The sequence below is a fragment of the Azolla caroliniana genome, unplaced genomic scaffold (assembly GCF_043228905.1).
Source record: "Azolla caroliniana isolate FFs.n. ecotype wild unplaced genomic scaffold, voAzoCaro1.0.p SCAF_12, whole genome shotgun sequence".
NCBI classification, from domain to species: Eukaryota; Viridiplantae; Streptophyta; class Polypodiopsida; order Salviniales; family Salviniaceae; genus Azolla; species Azolla caroliniana.
This window is the reverse complement of record NW_028230447.1, coordinates 16,495,153-16,514,626: the sequence shown is the minus strand read 5'-3', so window position 1 is coordinate 16,514,626 and position 19,474 is coordinate 16,495,153. Positions and strand designations below refer to the sequence as shown.

At 42.8% G+C, this 19,474-nt stretch overlaps 2 protein-coding genes across 2 annotated transcripts; both read left to right on the top strand.

Annotated features, from left to right (window-relative positions):
* The first annotated feature begins 630 nt into the window (after positions 1-630).
* On the top strand, positions 631-5,330 carry LOC147857255 (galactinol--sucrose galactosyltransferase-like). The gene is made up of 4 exons (XM_087328832.1): positions 631-2,382; positions 2,980-3,157; positions 4,232-4,593; positions 4,710-5,330. Exons 1-4 carry the CDS (start codon positions 703-705, stop codon positions 5,256-5,258), a joined length of 2,769 nt encoding a protein of 922 aa, XP_087184958.1. The 5' UTR covers positions 631-702; the 3' UTR covers positions 5,259-5,330.
* A 2,050-nt stretch (positions 5,331-7,380) lies between these two features.
* LOC147857254 (pentatricopeptide repeat-containing protein At2g03380, mitochondrial-like) lies at positions 7,381-8,817 on the top strand. The gene has a single exon (XM_087328146.1). It carries the CDS (start codon positions 7,381-7,383, stop codon positions 8,815-8,817), a length of 1,437 nt encoding a protein of 478 aa, XP_087184272.1.
* Positions 8,818-19,474: the final 10,657 nt, after the last annotated feature.

Below are 19,474 nucleotides of genomic sequence, written 5' to 3'. Positions count from 1 at the left end.
CTTGAGTCTGTCTGTTCTGCTTTTGTCCATGACGTGTCACTAAGGATTTCTGGCGGAACCATCAAACTTGCCACATCAATAGAAGCATGAGACCAACTCTAGATGCTCGGCATGACGAGAGCGTGGTCGAGAGAGTGCGTGTGTGACCTAATCAGGTTAGAGTTGGGTCAAAGTGTGTGACCTAATTATTAGCTTATCAGGTTAGAGCTTGGTCCAAGTGTGTGACCTAATTAGCTTATCAGGTTAGAGCTTGGTCCGAATGTGTGACCTAATTAGCTTATTAGGTTAGAGCTTGGTCCGAGTGTGTGACCTAATTAGCTTAGTTAGGCTTGATTAGGAAGGAGGTGACACATGAGAGAGAGAGAGAGAGAGAGAGAGATTGTTCTAGCAGCTAGTCACCATTTTTTTTTCTTTCCTGTTTTTTTCTTTTAGCTTTTTGTTTTTTAGGGTTTTCCTGATGTTGTCACCCAAAATTCTGCCACCATTTTTTTCTTTCTGGTTCCTTCCAATTTCATTGTCCTTTTTCTTTCTTTCTTTTATACAACAAATGGAAGCAGCTTGCTGCATAATCATCACCATTCAATCAAATCATTCCATTCCCTTCTTCTTCTTCTTCTTTTTTGATCTTTCTTTCCTCCTTGCTTCATTATATCCATCAATCCAAGTTCAAATCCAATTTCCTGCACAATTTTCTTCTTCAGTATGTCATCATCATCATCATCATCATCATCATCATCTGGTTTTGTGATATCTAACCAGAGAGCTTTACAATACCATGGGAGACCTTTCTTACATGAAGTACCTCTCCATGTCACCATCTCCCCAGTTTCCTCCCTCTGCCCAACGGGAGCAGAACCTTCCCCATCTCATCTCTGCTCATCAGCAACCTCAGAAGGTGCTTTTCTAGGGTTCAAAGCAACAGCTGAAAAGTCCAGACATGTCTTCTCTCTAGGGAAGCTACTTGAGACAAGATTCACAAGCATTTTCAGGTTCAAAGTATGGTGGACAACACAGTGGGTGGGAATGAACGGCTGCGATGTAGAGAGAGAAACCCAACTGTTGATCCTAGACACCCATCAGAAAGGTCGTGATGATGGGATCAAAGGATACCCCTATATAGCAGTGGTTCCCATATATGAAGGCAGATTTGTGGCTACTTTAGAAGCAGGGGAGGAAGATAATGTAAATGTGTGTGTCGAAAGTGGATCTTCTAAGGTAAGCCAATCTTCATTCACGTCTTGTGTCTATGTTCATGCTTGTATTGATCCTTTCATGTTAGTTAAAGATGCCATGAGGGTCATTCATGCTCATTTGGGCACTTTCACTCTACTGGAAGACAAGAACCATCTAATCCCTCCAATAGTGAACCATTTTGGTTGGTGCACATGGGATGCTTTCTATCTGAGAGTGGATCCTCAGGGTATTTGGGATGGTATAAAGTCTCTTACCGATGGTGGTTTTCCCCCAAAGTTTGTTATTATTGATGATGGATGGCAATCCATTAGCTTTAATCATGATGATCCTTCGGTCGATGCCACCGGATATACTAAAGCCGGCGACCAAATGCCATGTAGACTTAGTAAGATACAAGAGAATGAAAAGTTCTCCGGCTATATCAAAAGTAATCTTCAAAAGAAGATGATGATCAAAGAAGAAGAAGAAGTAGTAGTAGGTTTAAATTGCATTAGCATGCCAGATATGGGTGCAACTAATTGCAATACTAATGTTCGTGCTACTGACAACCACCACGATTTCATACATGATAATTATGTGATTGGCAATAACCGTGATTCGGTACGTGATGATCATGCTAGTCACAACCATCCTGATCTGACACATGATGTTCATGCTATTAACAACCGTGACCATGGTTTTATATATGAAATCCATGCTAATAACAATCCTGATTTGATACCTGAAGTTCATACAAGTACCAGCCACAATTTGATGCATGAAACAGAGGGTCATGCATCTCCGGTGAATGGCATTGAATTATCAATCCAACCACATAATTGTGGACCAAGAAAAACCAAATATAATGGAAAGGAGGACGGTAATAATGAAAGCTGCACTGGTTTGAAAGCTTTCATAGGTGATTTGAAACAGGAGTTTGTGGCATTAGAGGATGTATATGTATGGCATGCATTGCTCGGTTACTGGGGAGGGGTAAGGACTGATGCCGAGGAATCATTTGGTTCTGTGCTTGAGCAACCCGTGAGGTCACCGGGCTTGATAACTACAATGGAAGATCTTGCAGTTGATATGCTTGTTGATGACTTGATCGGGATCATTCCACCCGAAAATGCATTCGAGTTTTATGATCGCATGCATTCTTATCTTGCTCGGACTGGAGTTTCGGGAGTGAAGCTGGATGTGATACAGGCAAGTCTTATGGTTCTTAGTTTCGTTGTGAATCGCAATGATAACTGATATGGTGTGCCACACACTAGGTAGCTAACCTAATTAGTTCCTCTGTTAATTTGGATAGCTTTGCAATGAAGGTACGAAAGTTCAGATTTCGTGATATGGTTATGAAGGATTTGGATTTAATATACATATTTGTGCTGTAAGTTTTAATCAAGTGATGAAATTTTGTGCATAATTGTGCAAATGAATGTGTACAAACTATCAACCTTTAGAGAAATTGTGCTTATGTAAGATTTGCAATCAAACTTAACCAAGTTTAAGAGATTTTCAACATTAAGAGATTTTGCACACAGTATGAGATATGGTGCTTACCCTTTCCTTTACAATGAATGTGCATAATGTCCCATGAATGTATAGGAGATCGTGCGCAATTATGCTCTGAAGTCACATAGATTAGCAGCGTTAAGAGATTTCTTACTTATCTCATGGTTTCGGAATGAATCTATGCAAATTAACTAGAGAATTGCAACATTAATAGAATTGCTGTGCATGGGTTATGTGACAAGTATTTGTAGAAAGTAACAACATTAAGAGGTGTTTGTACTTATGTAGGCTTTGGAGATGCTATCAGAGAACTATGGGGGAAGGGTGGAACTTGCTCGTAAATATCACGGGGCATTTGCAAAGTCATTACGGAAGAACTTTGGTGGAACTGGAGCAATAGCCAGCATGCAACACTGTAACGAATTCATGTTGCTCGGAACAGAGCAGATATCGTTGGGTCGAGTTGGTAAGTTGTTGTTGGATCAATGTGGTCATTTCCTGGTTTTCAAAATGAATGTGAAAAGGGTTACCTAGCCGTTGTTTTCTCTTAGATCTCCCTTACAATTAGCAATGGGCCCAATTCAGTTTCGGTTCAGTTCGGTTTCTTTGCCTTCAAATCAAACTAAACCATTTAGATAAAACAAAAACCAAACCAAACAGTTTATGAACTTTCAAAGCATTTAAACCAAAACCGTTTTAATGGAAAAGTTGAAACCGAACCGAACCATTTAATAAAAAAATTGAACCTAACCATTAAAGTCGAACTATTTAAACTTTTAAATGAGCATGTAAGTTAAATTTATTAAATCAATAAAAAACTTTAATTAAACCATTAAATTAAATAAGCATTTCAGTCATGTGAATTAAATCAATAAAAAAAACATTAATAAACCATTAAGAGGGGAAAAAAGCTAACCAATAAACCTTTAAACCAAACCACTTAAATCTATAAACCGATAAACCCAAGTTTTAGTACCAAACCAAACCGTTTATTAATAATCCAAACCATTAAAGTTTTTTTTGGAACCGATAAACCGTTAAACCATGGCTTAACGGTTCGGTTCGGTTTGAGCCAAAACAGGGCCAATAGCTACTTACAACATGCGATTAGGTTTACGGTTTTGGGTTTCAAGTTAGCTTTTCAGTCTTGGTATGATTCCTCGGGTAAAAGAAAAACTTTTTTTACATAAGATTAAAAAACAATTTCATTTATAATTTGTGTGTTATTCAGGATTTAGGGTTATCCTCTGTTCATGAGATAATGTGGTGGTTGGAGAGAGACATTTTTTTTCCAAAAAAGCGCAAAAACGTTTGTTCATAATTCGGAAATTTTCTCAGGAGAAAGGTTATCAAAATCTGAAGAGTATTTCCATTTTAGAATCTCTTAAAAAGTATATGTTCTACAAAACTCAAAGGTGGCTTGTAAAATTTGCAAGTATGCAAATCAAACTGAAACTTGTTTCTAGGTTTTTATTCCAACATTGTATGATTGTAATTGTTCTCATATAGGAGAAATGACATTTTGATTATATCCATTTAGGTGATGATTTTTGGCCAGAAGATAAGAATGGAACCCCTTCGCTATGGTTGCAAGGCTTACATATGATCCATTGTGCATATAATAGTCTATGGATTGGACAATTCATATATCCAGATTGGGACATGTTTCAAACCACGCATCCTGCTGCATATTTCCATGCGGCTTCCAGAGCGATCTCTGGCGGTCCTATATACGTGAGCGATAAGCCTGGAGAACATGATTTTGCTTTATTGAAGCAAATTGTATTTCCTAATGGAGCCATACCTCGGTGTTCAAATTTTGCTTTACCGACGCGAGATTGTTTATTCTTGGATCCAGTGCATGATGGAATGACCATCTTGAAGATATGGAATTTCAACAAGGTAAATGTTTTTTTTTCCTTAGGAATGCATGTGTTTATTTGTTGCAGTTAATGTTGAGGTATGGTTAGGGTTTATTTTGATATATGTTTTTTGGTGGTTGTTTATATCTCTTGTAGTGTGGAGGCGTGGTTGGGGCTTTTAACTGTCAAGGAGGTGGTTGGTGTCGTGAAAAGCGTGACATGTTGCCATCACCCGTTCATTGCGTACCATGTTCTACCTATGTGTCTCCTCAAGACATTGAGTGGAATCATGGATCTTCCGTCAAACATGATAGGGGCTCTTTTGCAATGTATTCGAAGAAATTCGATAAGATTTTCATACTAGATATGAATGAGAGCATAAACATGACATTGAAGCCTCTAGAATATGATATATTAACTATGGCTCCGCTTTTGCAAGATATTGCGAAAGATGTATATTTTGCTCCAATTGGCCTACTCAATATGATGAATTCTGGAGGATGTGTTGAGAGCTTTGACTTGAACGGAAACCTTGTGATGAAAGTTAGGGGTGAGGGGCAATTTTGTGTGTATGCGTCTTGTCAACCCAAAATATGCAACTTAGATGGGGATATCACCAATTTCATTTATAATTCTGGTGATGGAAGAGTTTTAGTTGAAGTCCCATGGAAAGTTGAACCAACAACATTGGAATTGTGTTTTTGATGGATGATCATGACGATCTTGTTGAGCTACCATGCATCGAAAATAAATGTATAGATCGTCAATCTTCATGTCTTTGTTAAACTTACTTTTTGGAATGCACTAATATGCTAGCCAAGCATCGTCTCCTTTTAGAAATTATTAAAGGATTTCCGCACTATACCTCATCATGAGCTTAAAAGTTTGTGACATACCATATTTTTGTGATCATAGCAATTTCGTCATCTCAACAGTTTGTCCCAAAGTGCATTCTTTGAATAGGCCACTTAAATTTAAGCATGGCATCCCTATTTTGCGATGTTTTGAATTCAAACCTTTGTCAATTGAGTTGAATACTAGCATAGGAAATGTAATGAAGGAGAAACCAATTATTGAGAAGGTGGCCAAAAAATGGGGTATGGAAGTAGTCAACCCATGATGTAATGAAGACATTATGGGGGAATATGGAATGGTTAAAGAGAAGGCCAACATGCCTTGATGGCTAATAGGGTGTTTTCAAGCTTTCACAAATGTTAAAGATTTAGTGATTTTTGTACTTACACAAGTAATGCTAGATTGGTTGATAAACTATTATCTCTAGGTCAAATAATAGAACCTATTTGTTTGTCCAGCCCTCACTCTCTTGTTTATATTGATTTCTTTTATCTCCCTTACTAAATATGCACATCATCTCTTGGCAAAAAGGTAATAAACACCTTATAGACACACCTTCACTTGTATCATCACCATCTCTAACTCCATGCTCACCTATGCATTTGTCATCCCACACATTCTCACTTTTGCAACGAGTTCCACTCCCTTTCATCACCAATAAACATCACATTCCCTAGTATTGTACTACGACACTTGGTCTCGCCAATGAGTTACACATTCGCACCACCATCATTGAACCAATTAGAGAATGAGCCCAGTTCACAAAGAGTAGCCATAAAGCACATTTATGAGTTAGCCATGTGGAATCCAACCAATGAACAAAAGCAAGTTGTTTCCAATCATCATGCTAAGTTTGCTTGTTTGATTGATTTATTGTTGCAACGAGGCCAATCAATAATGTGCCACGCAATCAGACAAAGGGAGACGCAAATTCTTATCAAATGACGTAGTTCCTTTTCTTGTTGAATCCAATTTATCTTGGTGTCCTCTCTTCGACACGTCGGTGCGAACCAGCAATTGGAGAAGGCTCTTTCAATCGGGCGGGCGAGACATGTGACACATGTGTGCATCCGAAGAGCGTAATAGAATAGCCCCATGGAGAGAGGCATTCCTAAGAAGAAGCAAACACCACCAATGCCACCATCACAAAAAGACACATCTATGATGCATGCAGTGTGTGTGTGTGTGTGTGTGTATGTATGTATGTATGTATGTATGTATGTATGTGTGTGTGTGTGTGTGTGTGTGTGTGTGTATGTATGTATGTGTGTATGTATGTGTGTATGTGTGTATGTATGTATGTATGTATGTATGTATGTGTGTGTGTGTGTGTGTGTGTGTGTGTGTGTATTTTGCGTACCAGACATTAGATGGGATTTCCTTTAGTCTGTAAATAATAACAGTAAAACAGAGTAGGACATGGATTGCTTACTTCTGTAGCTTGGAGCTCTGTTTTTGAGCTGTGAAGGTTTCAAGATTTGATGATGGCGGTGTAAGCAAAGTGCTATATATGTATGTACATATACATATGTATCTCTTCTGTACTTTATACACATAAAATATACGCATTACCTTGGGTCAGAAAAGGTGAAATTATGAACAAGCTTTCGTGCATAATTTGTGGCAAAGACGCAACTTTTTTCTTTTCTTTTCCAGCGATTTTGGGTTAAGGAAGAGCAACTGGAAAGATGAAGAATTGTCTCCTTTTTTTGTACATAAATGTGAGAAAAGGAATCAGTTTTTTTTAAGAGATTTAATACAGAGAACAATTATGGGGGCAATTGTGGAGGTGCTCATTCCAAGGGGAGAGGATATGATAGTGATTACTCTGTGGAGGCATTGAATCTTTGACCTAAGCATAAGCTGGATGTGTATGAAGGAAGCAAAGTTCATGGTAATAAGCGAGGGTTTGTCGAAACATTCCACTTCTACAAGAAATGCTTTGTTGGCTAAGCATGCGAAATCTGGGGACATGGCAGCTGCCCAACAAGTTTTCGATGAGCTTTCGTCTCGAAGTGTCATCTCATGGACATCTCTCATTGCTGGATATGTCAAAAATGGCCATAACATGGCAGCATTCGATCGGTTCCGACGGATTCTACACGAAGGAGGCTTGCCTAATTCGGTAACTTTGTCATGCCTTTTAAGAGCTTGTGGCCACATGATGCAACTTGAAAAAGGGAAGGAAATACATACAGAGGTTACATCGAGACAACACGAAATGTTGTTGGAAAGAGATGTTGTGCTTGCTACTTCATTGGTCGATATGTATTGTCGATGTGGTGAGCTAGAGCATGCTCAAAGAGTGTTCGATGAGTTATTATATCATGATGTGGCTTCTTGGAATGCCCTAATCTCTGGATACTCCTCTCATGGTGCCAAACATGCCGAGAAAGCTCTTGATTGCTTTCGCCAGGTGCAGTGCCAGGGTCTCACTCCTGATACTATCACATTTGTTTGCACATTGAAAGCTTGTGGTAGCATCGGAGCACTCGGAAAAGGCCGAGAAATACATTCCGAGATCTTGAGACAGGGCTTGTTGGGAAGAAATGCTATTCTTGGGAATGCGTTGGTCGATATGTATGCCAAATGTGCAAAGCTTGTCGAGGCGGAACAAGTGTTCGATGAACTTCCATTGCGGAATGTTGTCTCGTGGAATGTTCTGGTTTCGGGATACTCCCAACACGGACATGATGAGAAAGCATTGGATTGTATTGAACGTATGCAATGTGAGGGTGTCTCGCCAGAATCAGTGACATTTCTTAGCATATCGAAAGCATGTGGTAACATCGGAGCGGCCGAGAAAGGTAGTGAAATACATGCGAAAATTGTCCGCGAGGGTTTGCTACACAACAATAACATGCTTGGAACTGCATTGGTGGATATGTATGCGAAATGTGGCGCACTTGCAAAAGCAAGAAAAGTGTTTGAGGAACTTCCTTTCCGGAACATAGTTTCATGGACAGCTTTGATTGCCGGGTATGGTAGAATCGGAGAGCATACCACGGTTTTTGGCTTGTTCAAACAAATGACAAGAGAAGGTATTGAACCAAACTTGGTTACGTTTACGGTTCTTCTAAATGCATGTTGTTTCGCGGGTCTAATTGATGAAGGCCAAACTTACTTTGAGACTATGTCTACAAGCTATGGCATTGTTCCAACTTTACAACATCACGCATGCATGGTCAATCTATTGGGCCGTGTTGGGCATTTTGACGAAGCGATGGCCCTTATCAAGAAAATGCCATCTTTTGATCATCTTCCCACATGGTACGCATTGTTGGGTTCTTGTAGAGCATCGGGAAATATAAGGCTGGGTAGATTTGCCTTTGAAAATGCAATAAAGTTGGATGAGAGATCAGCGGGGGCATATGTATGTATAAGTGATATTTATGCTGCCATGATGTGATATATTAATACGAAGAGTGCCCTATTGCTAACGATATGTGGAAAAATGCTTGTCGAGCTCTCTAAGCCTACACTGACTAAGCTAACTCTCAAGAGGAACTATACTTAAAGTATCCAACCTCCATCGTGATAATTATACTTAATGACACTATAACTAAAGTACACCCTTAATCAACTTGAACACCATACAAAATTGCGAAACACATGCATGAAAATCTGCGGTTAGTTGCCAACTCATAATAGTGATTTGTACAAAATTAAGTGGAGCACTTTCTACTAAACCATGAGGAGAGAGAAAGAAAGGACTCAAGGTTCAGAGAATTATGAGGAACCTTAAAAGGAACAAAATAAATATCTTTATAGTTTTCAACAATGTTTTAACCTGTTCCACAATAAAGTAGCCATAAGGCCATATATTCTAGGAGATTGGTGCATTGGCAAGGATGCATGTTGGAGTCTTTGAATGTTGGAGTGAGGGGGTTAGTTGGATGTCTCGCATGAGTTTGGTCCCCTTGAAAGATTTAAAGTTTAGTCACCTTGCATGAGTGGTCATATTGACAAAAGCATGGATGCTCAAATGGTGGTTCCTTTGCCAAGAGTTGGAGCAATGTGAATATGTTAACATTAAGTGCCCCCTTGTGTGTAACATGATTCATGAAGACATCGACACCAACGTAGGCATTGAGCTCAATGGAATACCAAAGGAAAACGGAGATGGAACAAAGTTGCCCTCAAAGCTTTAGGCCAAATGGCCACCCTAATGTGAAAGAGACCAAATCTCTTTATAAAAAGCTATAAAAGTCACTTTTGGTTATTTTTGGAACTATTCTTCTGTCTTGAGTTTTCTCTCCCCTTATAATGTAAGGTAGAACTCACTCCTCTTTTTTCTTAAGTGAGTACATTGATTCAGGTTAAGCGCTAATTTGCTACACCCTAATCGCTCCTCTTCTATTTGTGTTGTATGCTTTTATTATAGAGTTGGGTTTGGCATTAATACATGTATTGGTTACCTTTAAATGTATGCTTAACTTTCAAACTCTTCCTATGATTTGTCTAGTTTCTTAATTAAGAGTTGACGTGAGAGTGTGTGAGTGATAGTTCGTGAGGTTAGGGTTGTGAAAATAGAGGCTCAAGAGTGATTGACAACCACTCTTGCTTGGTTCACTATCAATACGGATACAACGGTGCGCATCCATCACCTATCGGTGTGGAGGGAAAACTTCACTAATCGATAAACTTGCTTCCAGGTTGACAAAGTCCACCAAACTGAATAAGGTGAGACACACCCTTTTAGCTATTTACTACAATGCCAATATTGGGAAAAGGATACAAGATCATGCTTGTTTAGATGATGGATGGATGGGTTGTAAACCATTGACTAAACTATTTACTTGTGTGAATATTGTCGAAGAATTAAAGGTGTCGTAGGGGTTGCGCACCATGGATTCATGAGGGGATATATCTCAACATGGATTATCTAGAGGGTTGGGTATAGGATTAGGTTGGGATTCAATTGAACTAAGATTCATTTGTAGAAAAAATACAATCAATTGAGAAGGGGAAAATCATATTGGTTAAAATGTTGTAGGATCAAGACCACAACTTGGTCGTGTAGTTAAAGGATAGGTTGGTCATTCACTGAGTCCTCCCCAATTTGTCTTCAATAGCATGATTGAGGTAGAAGAGTTCGAAGAAGTCCTCAAAAAATTTGGCAGCGTCAAACTATTTTTGAATTGTGGTCATCCATAGTTTGGTGGGGACAACATGTAATGACATCTATTGATGGAGCACCTAATGCACTTGAATGCTCATGACTTTAAAAAACCATAAAAAACCACACAAATTAGCTTGAGGTTTTTAGCTATATCTTTTAACATCAATTACTCTTATAAACACTCATCCATCAATAACTTCTATAAACACTAGACTAGGGAACTTATTCAAGAAGATTTTGTGTCAAAGGAAATTCTCAATCCATAAAATAAGAGTTCACTCTTGATTCTAAAATATTGAAGGCAAGTACTAAATGAAACCTAGATATACTAAGCTGAATTTGTACATTGTTAACTCAATCCAATGAAATGGAATCAATGTTAGGAATTGTATCTATATATCTTGGAATTTCCAACCAATGGCTCTGGTTTTGGCTGAACTTTTTTTTTTTTCCAAAAAATTGGCTGAACTTATTAATTTAACATCGTGAAACTTTCAAACTAGTGTTGCATATTGGGCTACTTAATCTATTTAAACAAGAACTAATCAAAGAAGTGGAAACAATATTATCATAGACACTTGTTTGGTTCACTTCACATCTTGGTCTATGTGGACAATTCATCTCAATGTGTCGTAGACCACGATAATATAAATATAAATGCTTTGCTCCATATTGTTGCTTTTAAGAATTGGATAACGGTCCTTGATTAGATGTTTCCTCCATCTCCATTGGAGTGGGGTTATTGGTTAAAACTAGATTTGGTGTTTGTGCAAGCCTTGAAGTTGGTGCTACTAGAGGTTAACATGACCAAAATTTAGCCCCAAATGACTATCTAGATTTAACATTGATTTGGGAACAATTTGTGCCTTTATTATGGTGCATCTAATAACATGTTTGTTTGTATTGAGAAAGGGGTAGAGAAGATCAGGTTGGCCTTTATGGCTCATGAAACCTTGTTTGGGAACAAAAAAATTGAACTACAATTGGAACTTCACAGTTGGGCATCACATGCCATTATCAATGATAAGGGTTATGTTCAATGACACTACCTACACCTTTCATGATTGTCATTGTGGAATTTCATTGTTGTGACATTGTACATTGTATTCACTATAGTACACTATGTGATAACCATGCATGGTAGCCAACTTGTGGCAACTATACATCATAGCCAAGTGGCAAGGATGTGGTGTCATGATGTGGTGTGTTCACTAGAGGAAAAATGTCAAAAACCAAGTTTATGAAAGATTAAAGGTTGGTTGATGGGATGAAGCTAAAACCAACAAAAATATATAATTCAATTGGCAAGAGCTTACTCTTGGAATGACAAGGTCATGGGTTCAATTTGTTGCGAATCGACGCTCCGATTCACCTTCACCGTTCGGCCACAACCGAGAAATCACGAATCAAATGCAGTAGAAAATAGGAAACACAGAGAAAGACATGATAACACAGGGATTAACGTGGAAAACCCTAAACGGGAAAAACCACGGGAGTACAAGACTCCAAACCAACACTATACAGAGAAGTATACAATGGCGAGCTGCAAGGCGACGACCTTGAGCTCGCTGTCCTCGCCACAGGCGGCGGTAATACACAGAGGCAACGACCTCCTCGTTTCTCTCTCCCTCTCTCTCTCTCTCTCGGCTGCTCTCACTTCGCTCCCTCTAAGTGAAAACAGAAAATGAGCAGCCACATAAAACTGTTTGCCCTAAGTCATATTTATACACATATGACTTTCCGGCTATTTACAAATATAGCCACAAGGGCCCTTGGCAAACATATTCACAAATATGTCCCCGCATCCGGATCTCTCTCCGGGTACATACATCATCCGGCTCCGTAGCCGGATCTTCAACATCATCCGGCTCCGTAGCCGAGTACTCTTCATCCGGCTTCATGCCGGGTCTTCAACATCCGGCTCCGTAGCCGGGTCTTACATCATCCGGCTCCGTAGCCGGGTACTCTTCATCCTCCTATTCCGTAACCGCAACCGGGCTTGCCGTCATTCATCTCCGGACATCCCATCCGGAGGGACCGTAAATCCCAACAAACTCCCCCTTCACTTCGGCATGGGATGTCTCTCCAATCCGATCCTCTTCCGGCATGCTTCCAGCTTGTCGGGTGTAAGTACCTTAGTCAGCATATCCGACCCGTTCTCGTCCGTGTGGATCTTCGTCAGCACGAACTCCTTGTCTTCTATCCTTTCCCGGATCCAGTGATATCTTCGCTGGATGTGTTTCGTCCGGGAATGGTAGGCCGCGTTCTTCGCAAGGTGGATGGCACTCTGACTGTCGCAGTAGAGTCGGTATTCCTCCTGCCGGACACCGAGCTCTCTAATGAAGTCCTTCATCCATATTATTTCCTTGCCGGCTTCAACAGCCGCCATGTACTCCGCCTCCGTGGTTGACAGTGCAACCGTCTTCTGCAGCCTCGACTGCCATGAAACAGCTCCCCCTGCATACGTCATCACATACCCTGATGTGGACCGGCTGGTATCTGCATCAGCCGACATATCCGAATCGGTAAATCCATCGAGTTCGGGCTTACCGGAGCCGAATCGGAGGCACATGTTTGCCGTGCCCTTCAGGTATCGGAGTATCCATTTGACCGCGTTCCAATGCTCTTTGCCGGGATTGCTCATGTACCGGCTCACCACTCCGACTGCATATCCTATGTCCGGTCGGGTACACACCATCGCGTACATCAAGCTCCCGACGGCAGAGGCATATGGTACTTTCATCATGTCCTCCTTCTCAGCCTTTGTCTTGGGGCTTTGCTTGCTGGACAGCTTGCAGTTTGCCGGGAGTGTTGACCCCACCGGTCTTGCTTCCGACATGTTGAACCGGTGAAGCACCTTTGTCACGTACTTCTCTTGTGACAACCACAACTGCTTCTTCTTCCGGTCCCGAATGATGTGCATCCCTAGTATTTGCCTCGCCGGACCCAGGTCCTTCATTGAGAAGGTTCGGTGAAGTGCTTTCTTTAGCATCCGTATCTTGCCCTGGTCCCGTCCCACGATCAACATGTCGTCCACGTATAGGAGGAGTATTAGAAAGTCTCCTCCTTCGAACTTCTTCACAAATACGCAGTGATCAGTCTGCGTTTTGTGGTACCCTTCGTCTGTCATGAAGGAGTCGAACTTCCGGTACCATTGCCGGGGAGCCTGCTTCAGACCGTAGAGGCTCTTCTTCAACCGGCATACCAGGTGCTCCTTTCCTTTCTTCTCGAATCCTTCCGGTTGCTGCATGTAGATCTCTTCTTCGAGGTCACCGTGAAGGAATGCCGTCTTCACGTCCATCTGTTCTACCTCGAGGTCCATGCTTGCCGCTATGCTCAGCACCGTCCGGATGGAGGTCATCTTCACTACCGGGGCAAATATCTCGTCGAAGTCGACGCCCTTCTTCTGCTGAAACCCCTTCACCACGATCCTGGCTTTGTATCTCGGGGGGTTTCCAGCATCTCCCGGTTTCAGCTTGAACACCCACTTGTTTCGAAGTGCCCGCTTTCCTTTCGGCAACTCCACAAGTTCATATGTGTGGTTCTCATGCAGGGAATCCATCTCCTCCTGCATGGCACTTAACCACCTGCGGCTATGTGTGTCAAGCTCTGCTTCTTCAAAATTCTCCGGCTCCCCCTCGTCGGTTAGCAGCACGTGCTCTGGTTCCGGAAATCTCCGGGGGGCCCTTCTCTCTCTTAGAGGATATCTCCGTTCCGGAGCTTCGGTAACCGGTTCTTCCGATTCTTCTTCATCCGAATCCATTTCGGGATCGGGGCCGGTTCCGGTATCATTTTCATCTTCTTCGGCCGGTTCTGTTTCTTCACCGTCTTCGGCCGGATCCTCGAGTGCTAACCGGTCTCTTGCCGGTCGGGACTGCTCCTTGTAGAGTTGATCCTCACCGGTCGACTTGGAGCTCTTCATCTTCTTCTCTGACTCCCAGTCGGCGAGTGTCTTGTCCTCCATGAAGATGATATCTCGACTCCTGAATATCTTCTTGTCGACCGGGTCCCATACTCGGTAGCCGAACTCGTCGTTGCCGTAACCGAGGAATATGCATGGCCGGGTCTTTGGATCTAGCTTTCCTCTCCGGTCCTTTGCCACATGCACATATGCGAGACACCCGAACACCTTCAGATGCCGGTAGGATACTTCCCTACCGGTCCACACTCTCTGCGGCGTGTCTCCATCCAAAGGTACTGAGGGTGATCTGTTTATCACGTATGTCGCCGTCGACATTGCCTCAGCCCAAAACCCCTTGGGTAATTTCGCATGCGCCAGCATACTCCGGACCCTCTCCATTATGGTCCGGTTCATCCTCTCGGCCAGCCCGTTCAGTTCCGGCGTCTTCGGCACGGTAAACTCGAGCCGGATTCCCATCGAACGGCAATACTCCTCAAATTGCCCTCGGTATTCTCCTCCGTTATCCGCTCGTATCGCTTTCAGTTTCTTGCCGGATTCTCTTTCCACTCTCGCGTGGAGTTCTTTGAAGACGGACAATACTTGGTCCTTTGTCTTCAACGGTGCCGTCCACAGCTTCCGGCTGTGGTCATCAATGAATGTCACGAAGTACTGGGCTCCACCATGTGACTTCGTTTCTACTTGACACACGTCAGTGTGCACCAGCTCCAATGGTGCGCTACGTCTCGTCGGTGGCCTTGAGTGGAAGGAGGTCCGGTTTTGCTTACCGGCCAGACAGTCGGTGCACTTCTCCAGGTGCACATGCTTCACTGGAATAAGGTTGTCTTCTGCAAGCCTCTTCATCCCCTTGTCACTCATGTGGCACAGTCTCTTGTGCCATAGCTCACCGGCAGTGTCAGCTGCTACATTCAGCTCCTCCGGACATAGCCGGGAATTCATCAGGTACAGTGTGTTGACCTTCCGGGCCCGAGCTACTATCAAGCTCCCCTTGCTGAACTTCATGACACCGTTCCGGATGCTACCCGTGTAGCCTTCATCGTCTAGCCTCCCGGCCGAAATCAGGTTCAATCGAACCTCCGGAACGTGTCGAACATCCTTCAGCAGCATCTTGCATCCGGTTGATGTCATCAGCCACACGTCTCCTATGCCGGCAATCCGGCATGTACCTTCATTTCCCATCCGGACACAGCCGTGCTCACCGGCTATGTAGGATGAGAAGTATTTCTTCTCCGGGGTCAGGTGGAACGACGCTCCGGAATCGACCACCCAGGTCATCTCTTCACCGGCAAGGTTCAGCTCCCTCTCTTCGGTAATGAGCATTATCTCTTCTTCACTTGCCGCGAGTGCCGTCGTTCCTTTCCGGTCCTGCCCTCGCCGATCCGGACCTCTCCGGTCCGTGGCTCCCTGGTATGCACCGTTTCTCTCCGGTGACTTCTTCGAATCGGTGTCGTCGGCTCCGTTATCCTTTCGGTAATGCCGACAATTCTTCCGGAAGTGCCCCGGCTTCCCACAGTGGAAGCATGTGGGTCTTCCTCTTGACTGCGACCGGGTCCCCGACTTCTCCCGTCTTTGCGGACTCCGGTTCCATTGTCTTCCCCGTTCCGATTCGGTAAGCAGCGCCTTCGAGTCGGAGGCCGGTTCTTTATCTCTCCGACGCGCTTCTTCGTTCAAAATACTTGTCTTTACCGTTTGTAGAGACAAGTTATCTTCGGTGCAGGAGGTGCTGAGAGTCACCACCAAGTTCTCCCAGCTTTCCGGCAATGTACACATCAGAATGATGGCTTGCATTGCGTCCTCCAGCGGGAACTTGATTGCCGCAAGCTGGTTCACGAATCCCATGAACGTGCTTACGTGTTCCACCATGCTCTCGCCGTCCCGGTACTTGAGGTTCACTATCTTCCTCATCAGGGAGGTCCGGTTCAACGCATTCTTCCTCTCGTAGAGGCCCGACAGCTTCCGCCACATCTCGTATGCGTTGGTGTCGTTCGCCACGTGTTGTAGAACGCTCACGTCGACGTATTGCCGGATGGTTGCAACGGCTTTCCGGTTCAGAAGCCTCCATTCCGTCTCAAGTACCCCCTTCGGTATTTCCGACCTGTCAATCGGTTCGTACAGGTCCCGAACAATCAGAAGATCCTCCATCTTGATCTTCCAGTCGGCGTAGTTCTGCGCATTCAGCACCATCATCCCCGGCTGCCCGCTGCTGCCGCCTTCCATTTTCTGCACTGCCGTCGCTCTGATACCACTTTGTTGCGAATCGACGCTCCGATTCACCTTCACCGTTCGGCCACAACCGAGAAATCACGAATCAAATGCAGTAGAAAATAGGAAACACAGAGAAAGACATGATAACACAGGGATTAACGTGGAAAACCCTAAACGGGAAAAACCACGGGAGTACAAGACTCCAAACCAACACTATACAGAGAAGTATACAATGGCGAGCTGCAAGGCGACGACCTTGAGCTCGCTGTCCTCGCCACAGGCGGCGGTAATACACAGAGGCAACGACCTCCTCGTTTCTCTCTCCCTCTCTCTCTCTCTCTCGGCTGCTCTCACTTCGCTCCCTCTAAGTGAAAACAGAAAATGAGCAGCCACATAAAACTGTTTGCCCTAAGTCATATTTATACACATATGACTTTCCGGCTATTTACAAATATAGCCACAAGGGCCCTTGGCAAACATATTCACAAATATGTCCCCGCATCCGGATCTCTCTCCGGGTACATACATCATCCGGCTCCGTAGCCGGATCTTCAACATCATCCGGCTCCGTAGCCGAGTACTCTTCATCCGGCTTCATGCCGGGTCTTCAACATCCGGCTCCGTAGCCGGGTCTTACATCATCCGGCTCCGTAGCCGGGTACTCTTCATCCTCCTGTTCCGTAACCGCAACCGGGCTTGCCGTCATTCATCTCCGGACATCCCATCCGGAGGGACCGTAAATCCCAACACAATTTTGAAGAGATAAGTGGACTCCAATGGATGGATATGACAAAGTACATTTTGCTATGTGAATGGATGGCACATGACAAAGTACATTTTGCTCATTCTCGGCACCTTGGGAACATAAGGATAAGGTCATGTAAAATGGAAAATAAGTGGCAAGGATGCATTGTCATGATGTGGTGTGTTCATAGGAGGGAAACCGTCAACTCCAAGTTTATGAACGAGTAGCAATGAAGTATCCACTCAATTGGAAAACCAAGCTTGTGCCAAACCTTAGGACGGTGTAGAAGGATGGGCACATTGGGAAGATAAGGATAAGGTCATGTAAAATGGAAAATAAGTGGCAAGGATGCATTGTCATGATGTGGTGGTGTGTTCATTAGAGGGAAACCGTCAACTCTAAGTTTATGAAAGAGTAGCAATGAAGTATCCACTCAATGGGAAAACCAAGCTTGTGCCAAATTAGGAGGGTGTAGAAGGAAGTGATGCCATGATGTTGTGCGTTCATTGGAGGGAAACGATCAAACTCCAAGTTTATGAAAGAGTAGCACGGAAGTACCCACTCAATGGGAAAACCAAGCTTGTACCAAACCTTAAGAGGGTGTATATGAGCTTGATATGCCTGAAGTTGAATGCCGCCTCTAATTCAGAACCGTACATGAATTTGATTTTCATATGGCTCCCCATCGACTCGTTCGATCCTTCTTTTGTACCGTGAAATACAGAACTATATAAGATTTCCCTATCAATGAGATTCCGTTTGCTAGAAAGTGATTGCTTCTAAATCTATCTCTACCTTACCAATTCTTAATATTAGTTTCTTAATTGCACCAAACCTTTTTGGTTCGTCGTAAGATAAGTACAGTTTTTGTACATCGCACATAATCAATGGATAATGGAATGGATAATAGTGAGCGAATCAAGAGAAAGAATTTGGATATATTACTAAAAGTGCTAACTTGAATACTTTCAGGAAAAACCGGAAAAGACTTTACCTCCCACTGGTACAAAAGAAGAATGGTTACGAAGTTGTTATTGAAGAATTATCCAAGAGTCGTGAAATTAAGGGCTGGTAAGGTTTTCCGCGTTGTATCGAATTAAACCACATGCTCCACCGCTTGTGCAGGCTCCCGTCGATTCCTTTGAGTTTCAGTCTTGCGACCATACTCCCTAGGCAAAGTGTTTAACGCGTTAGCTGGGGGCCCGATCCGCGGACCAAGGACGAACACTCATCGTTTACGGCATGGACTACTAGGGTATCTAATCCTATTTGCTGAGGATGAAGCCTTACAAAAGTTTGAGTTGGTTGCAAAAGCCTAGAAATTTTCTTATGTCCACTCTAGTATCTCCAACAAGTTTATTTTTGGCTTTAATAAGTTGTTGGAAGGATCAAGATTTTACACCATGTACATGGTGGTTGCTTAGACAAGCTCATGAAAACTACTACTTTCAAATTGTAATTTTTATGTATAAACCATAACTTCGTTGATGTCAATAACAAGGGTTGTAGGTTTTGACATAATTATAAGGTAAGTAGATCAAACTATCATGATTACCACACATGATGATGTGGGGACGAGGAAACTATCGCAATTGCAAATGAGGATGAGAGAGAGAGAGAGAGTGTGTGTGTGTGTGTGTTATTAATGTCTCCTAGAGGCCATAATTTTCCTATGAGACAAATTATAATTGAATATATGGGTAATTCCATGCTATCCATACTAGAAAACAAATTCAAAGGTCTACATTTCTTAAAGTTCCATGATCATGATCTTAATGCATGTGTTGAAATGATTTTGGAATGTTTTATGAGAATGAACTGCATAATTAATATGCATGACGTGATTCTACTGTTGGGAATATGTCCCTCCAGTGGGTGGATGATCCGACAGTTCGGAGCGGAGTTGATGAGGGACTCGGCTGAGGCCGAAACCGGAATCGTGTAAATAGCCAACTCGGGAGACTATATTTGTAAATAGTCTAAGTGTGCGCCCCATGAGGGCTACGTATGTAAATAACCAGAAAGTTGCATAAGTACATATGCAACTAGGGCAAACTTTTAGTTATGTGATGAAC

What these genes read in the sequence shown, in the direction of transcription:
- LOC147857255 (XM_087328832.1), top strand. Translation starts at nt 703, where the DNA reads ATGTCATCATCATCATCATCATCATCATCATCATCTGGTTTTGTGATA. An exon ending in TGAAGCTGGATGTGATACAG is followed by an intron (nt 2,383 to 2,979) that starts GCAAGTCTTATG and finishes GTACTTATGTAG; the next exon opens with GCTTTGGAGATGCTATCAGA. An exon ending in AGATATGGAATTTCAACAAG is followed by an intron (nt 4,594 to 4,709) that starts GTAAATGTTTTT and finishes TATCTCTTGTAG; the next exon opens with TGTGGAGGCGTGGTTGGGGC.
- LOC147857254 (XM_087328146.1), top strand. Translation starts at nt 7,381, where the DNA reads ATGGCAGCTGCCCAACAAGTTTTCGATGAGCTTTCGTCTCGAAGTGTC.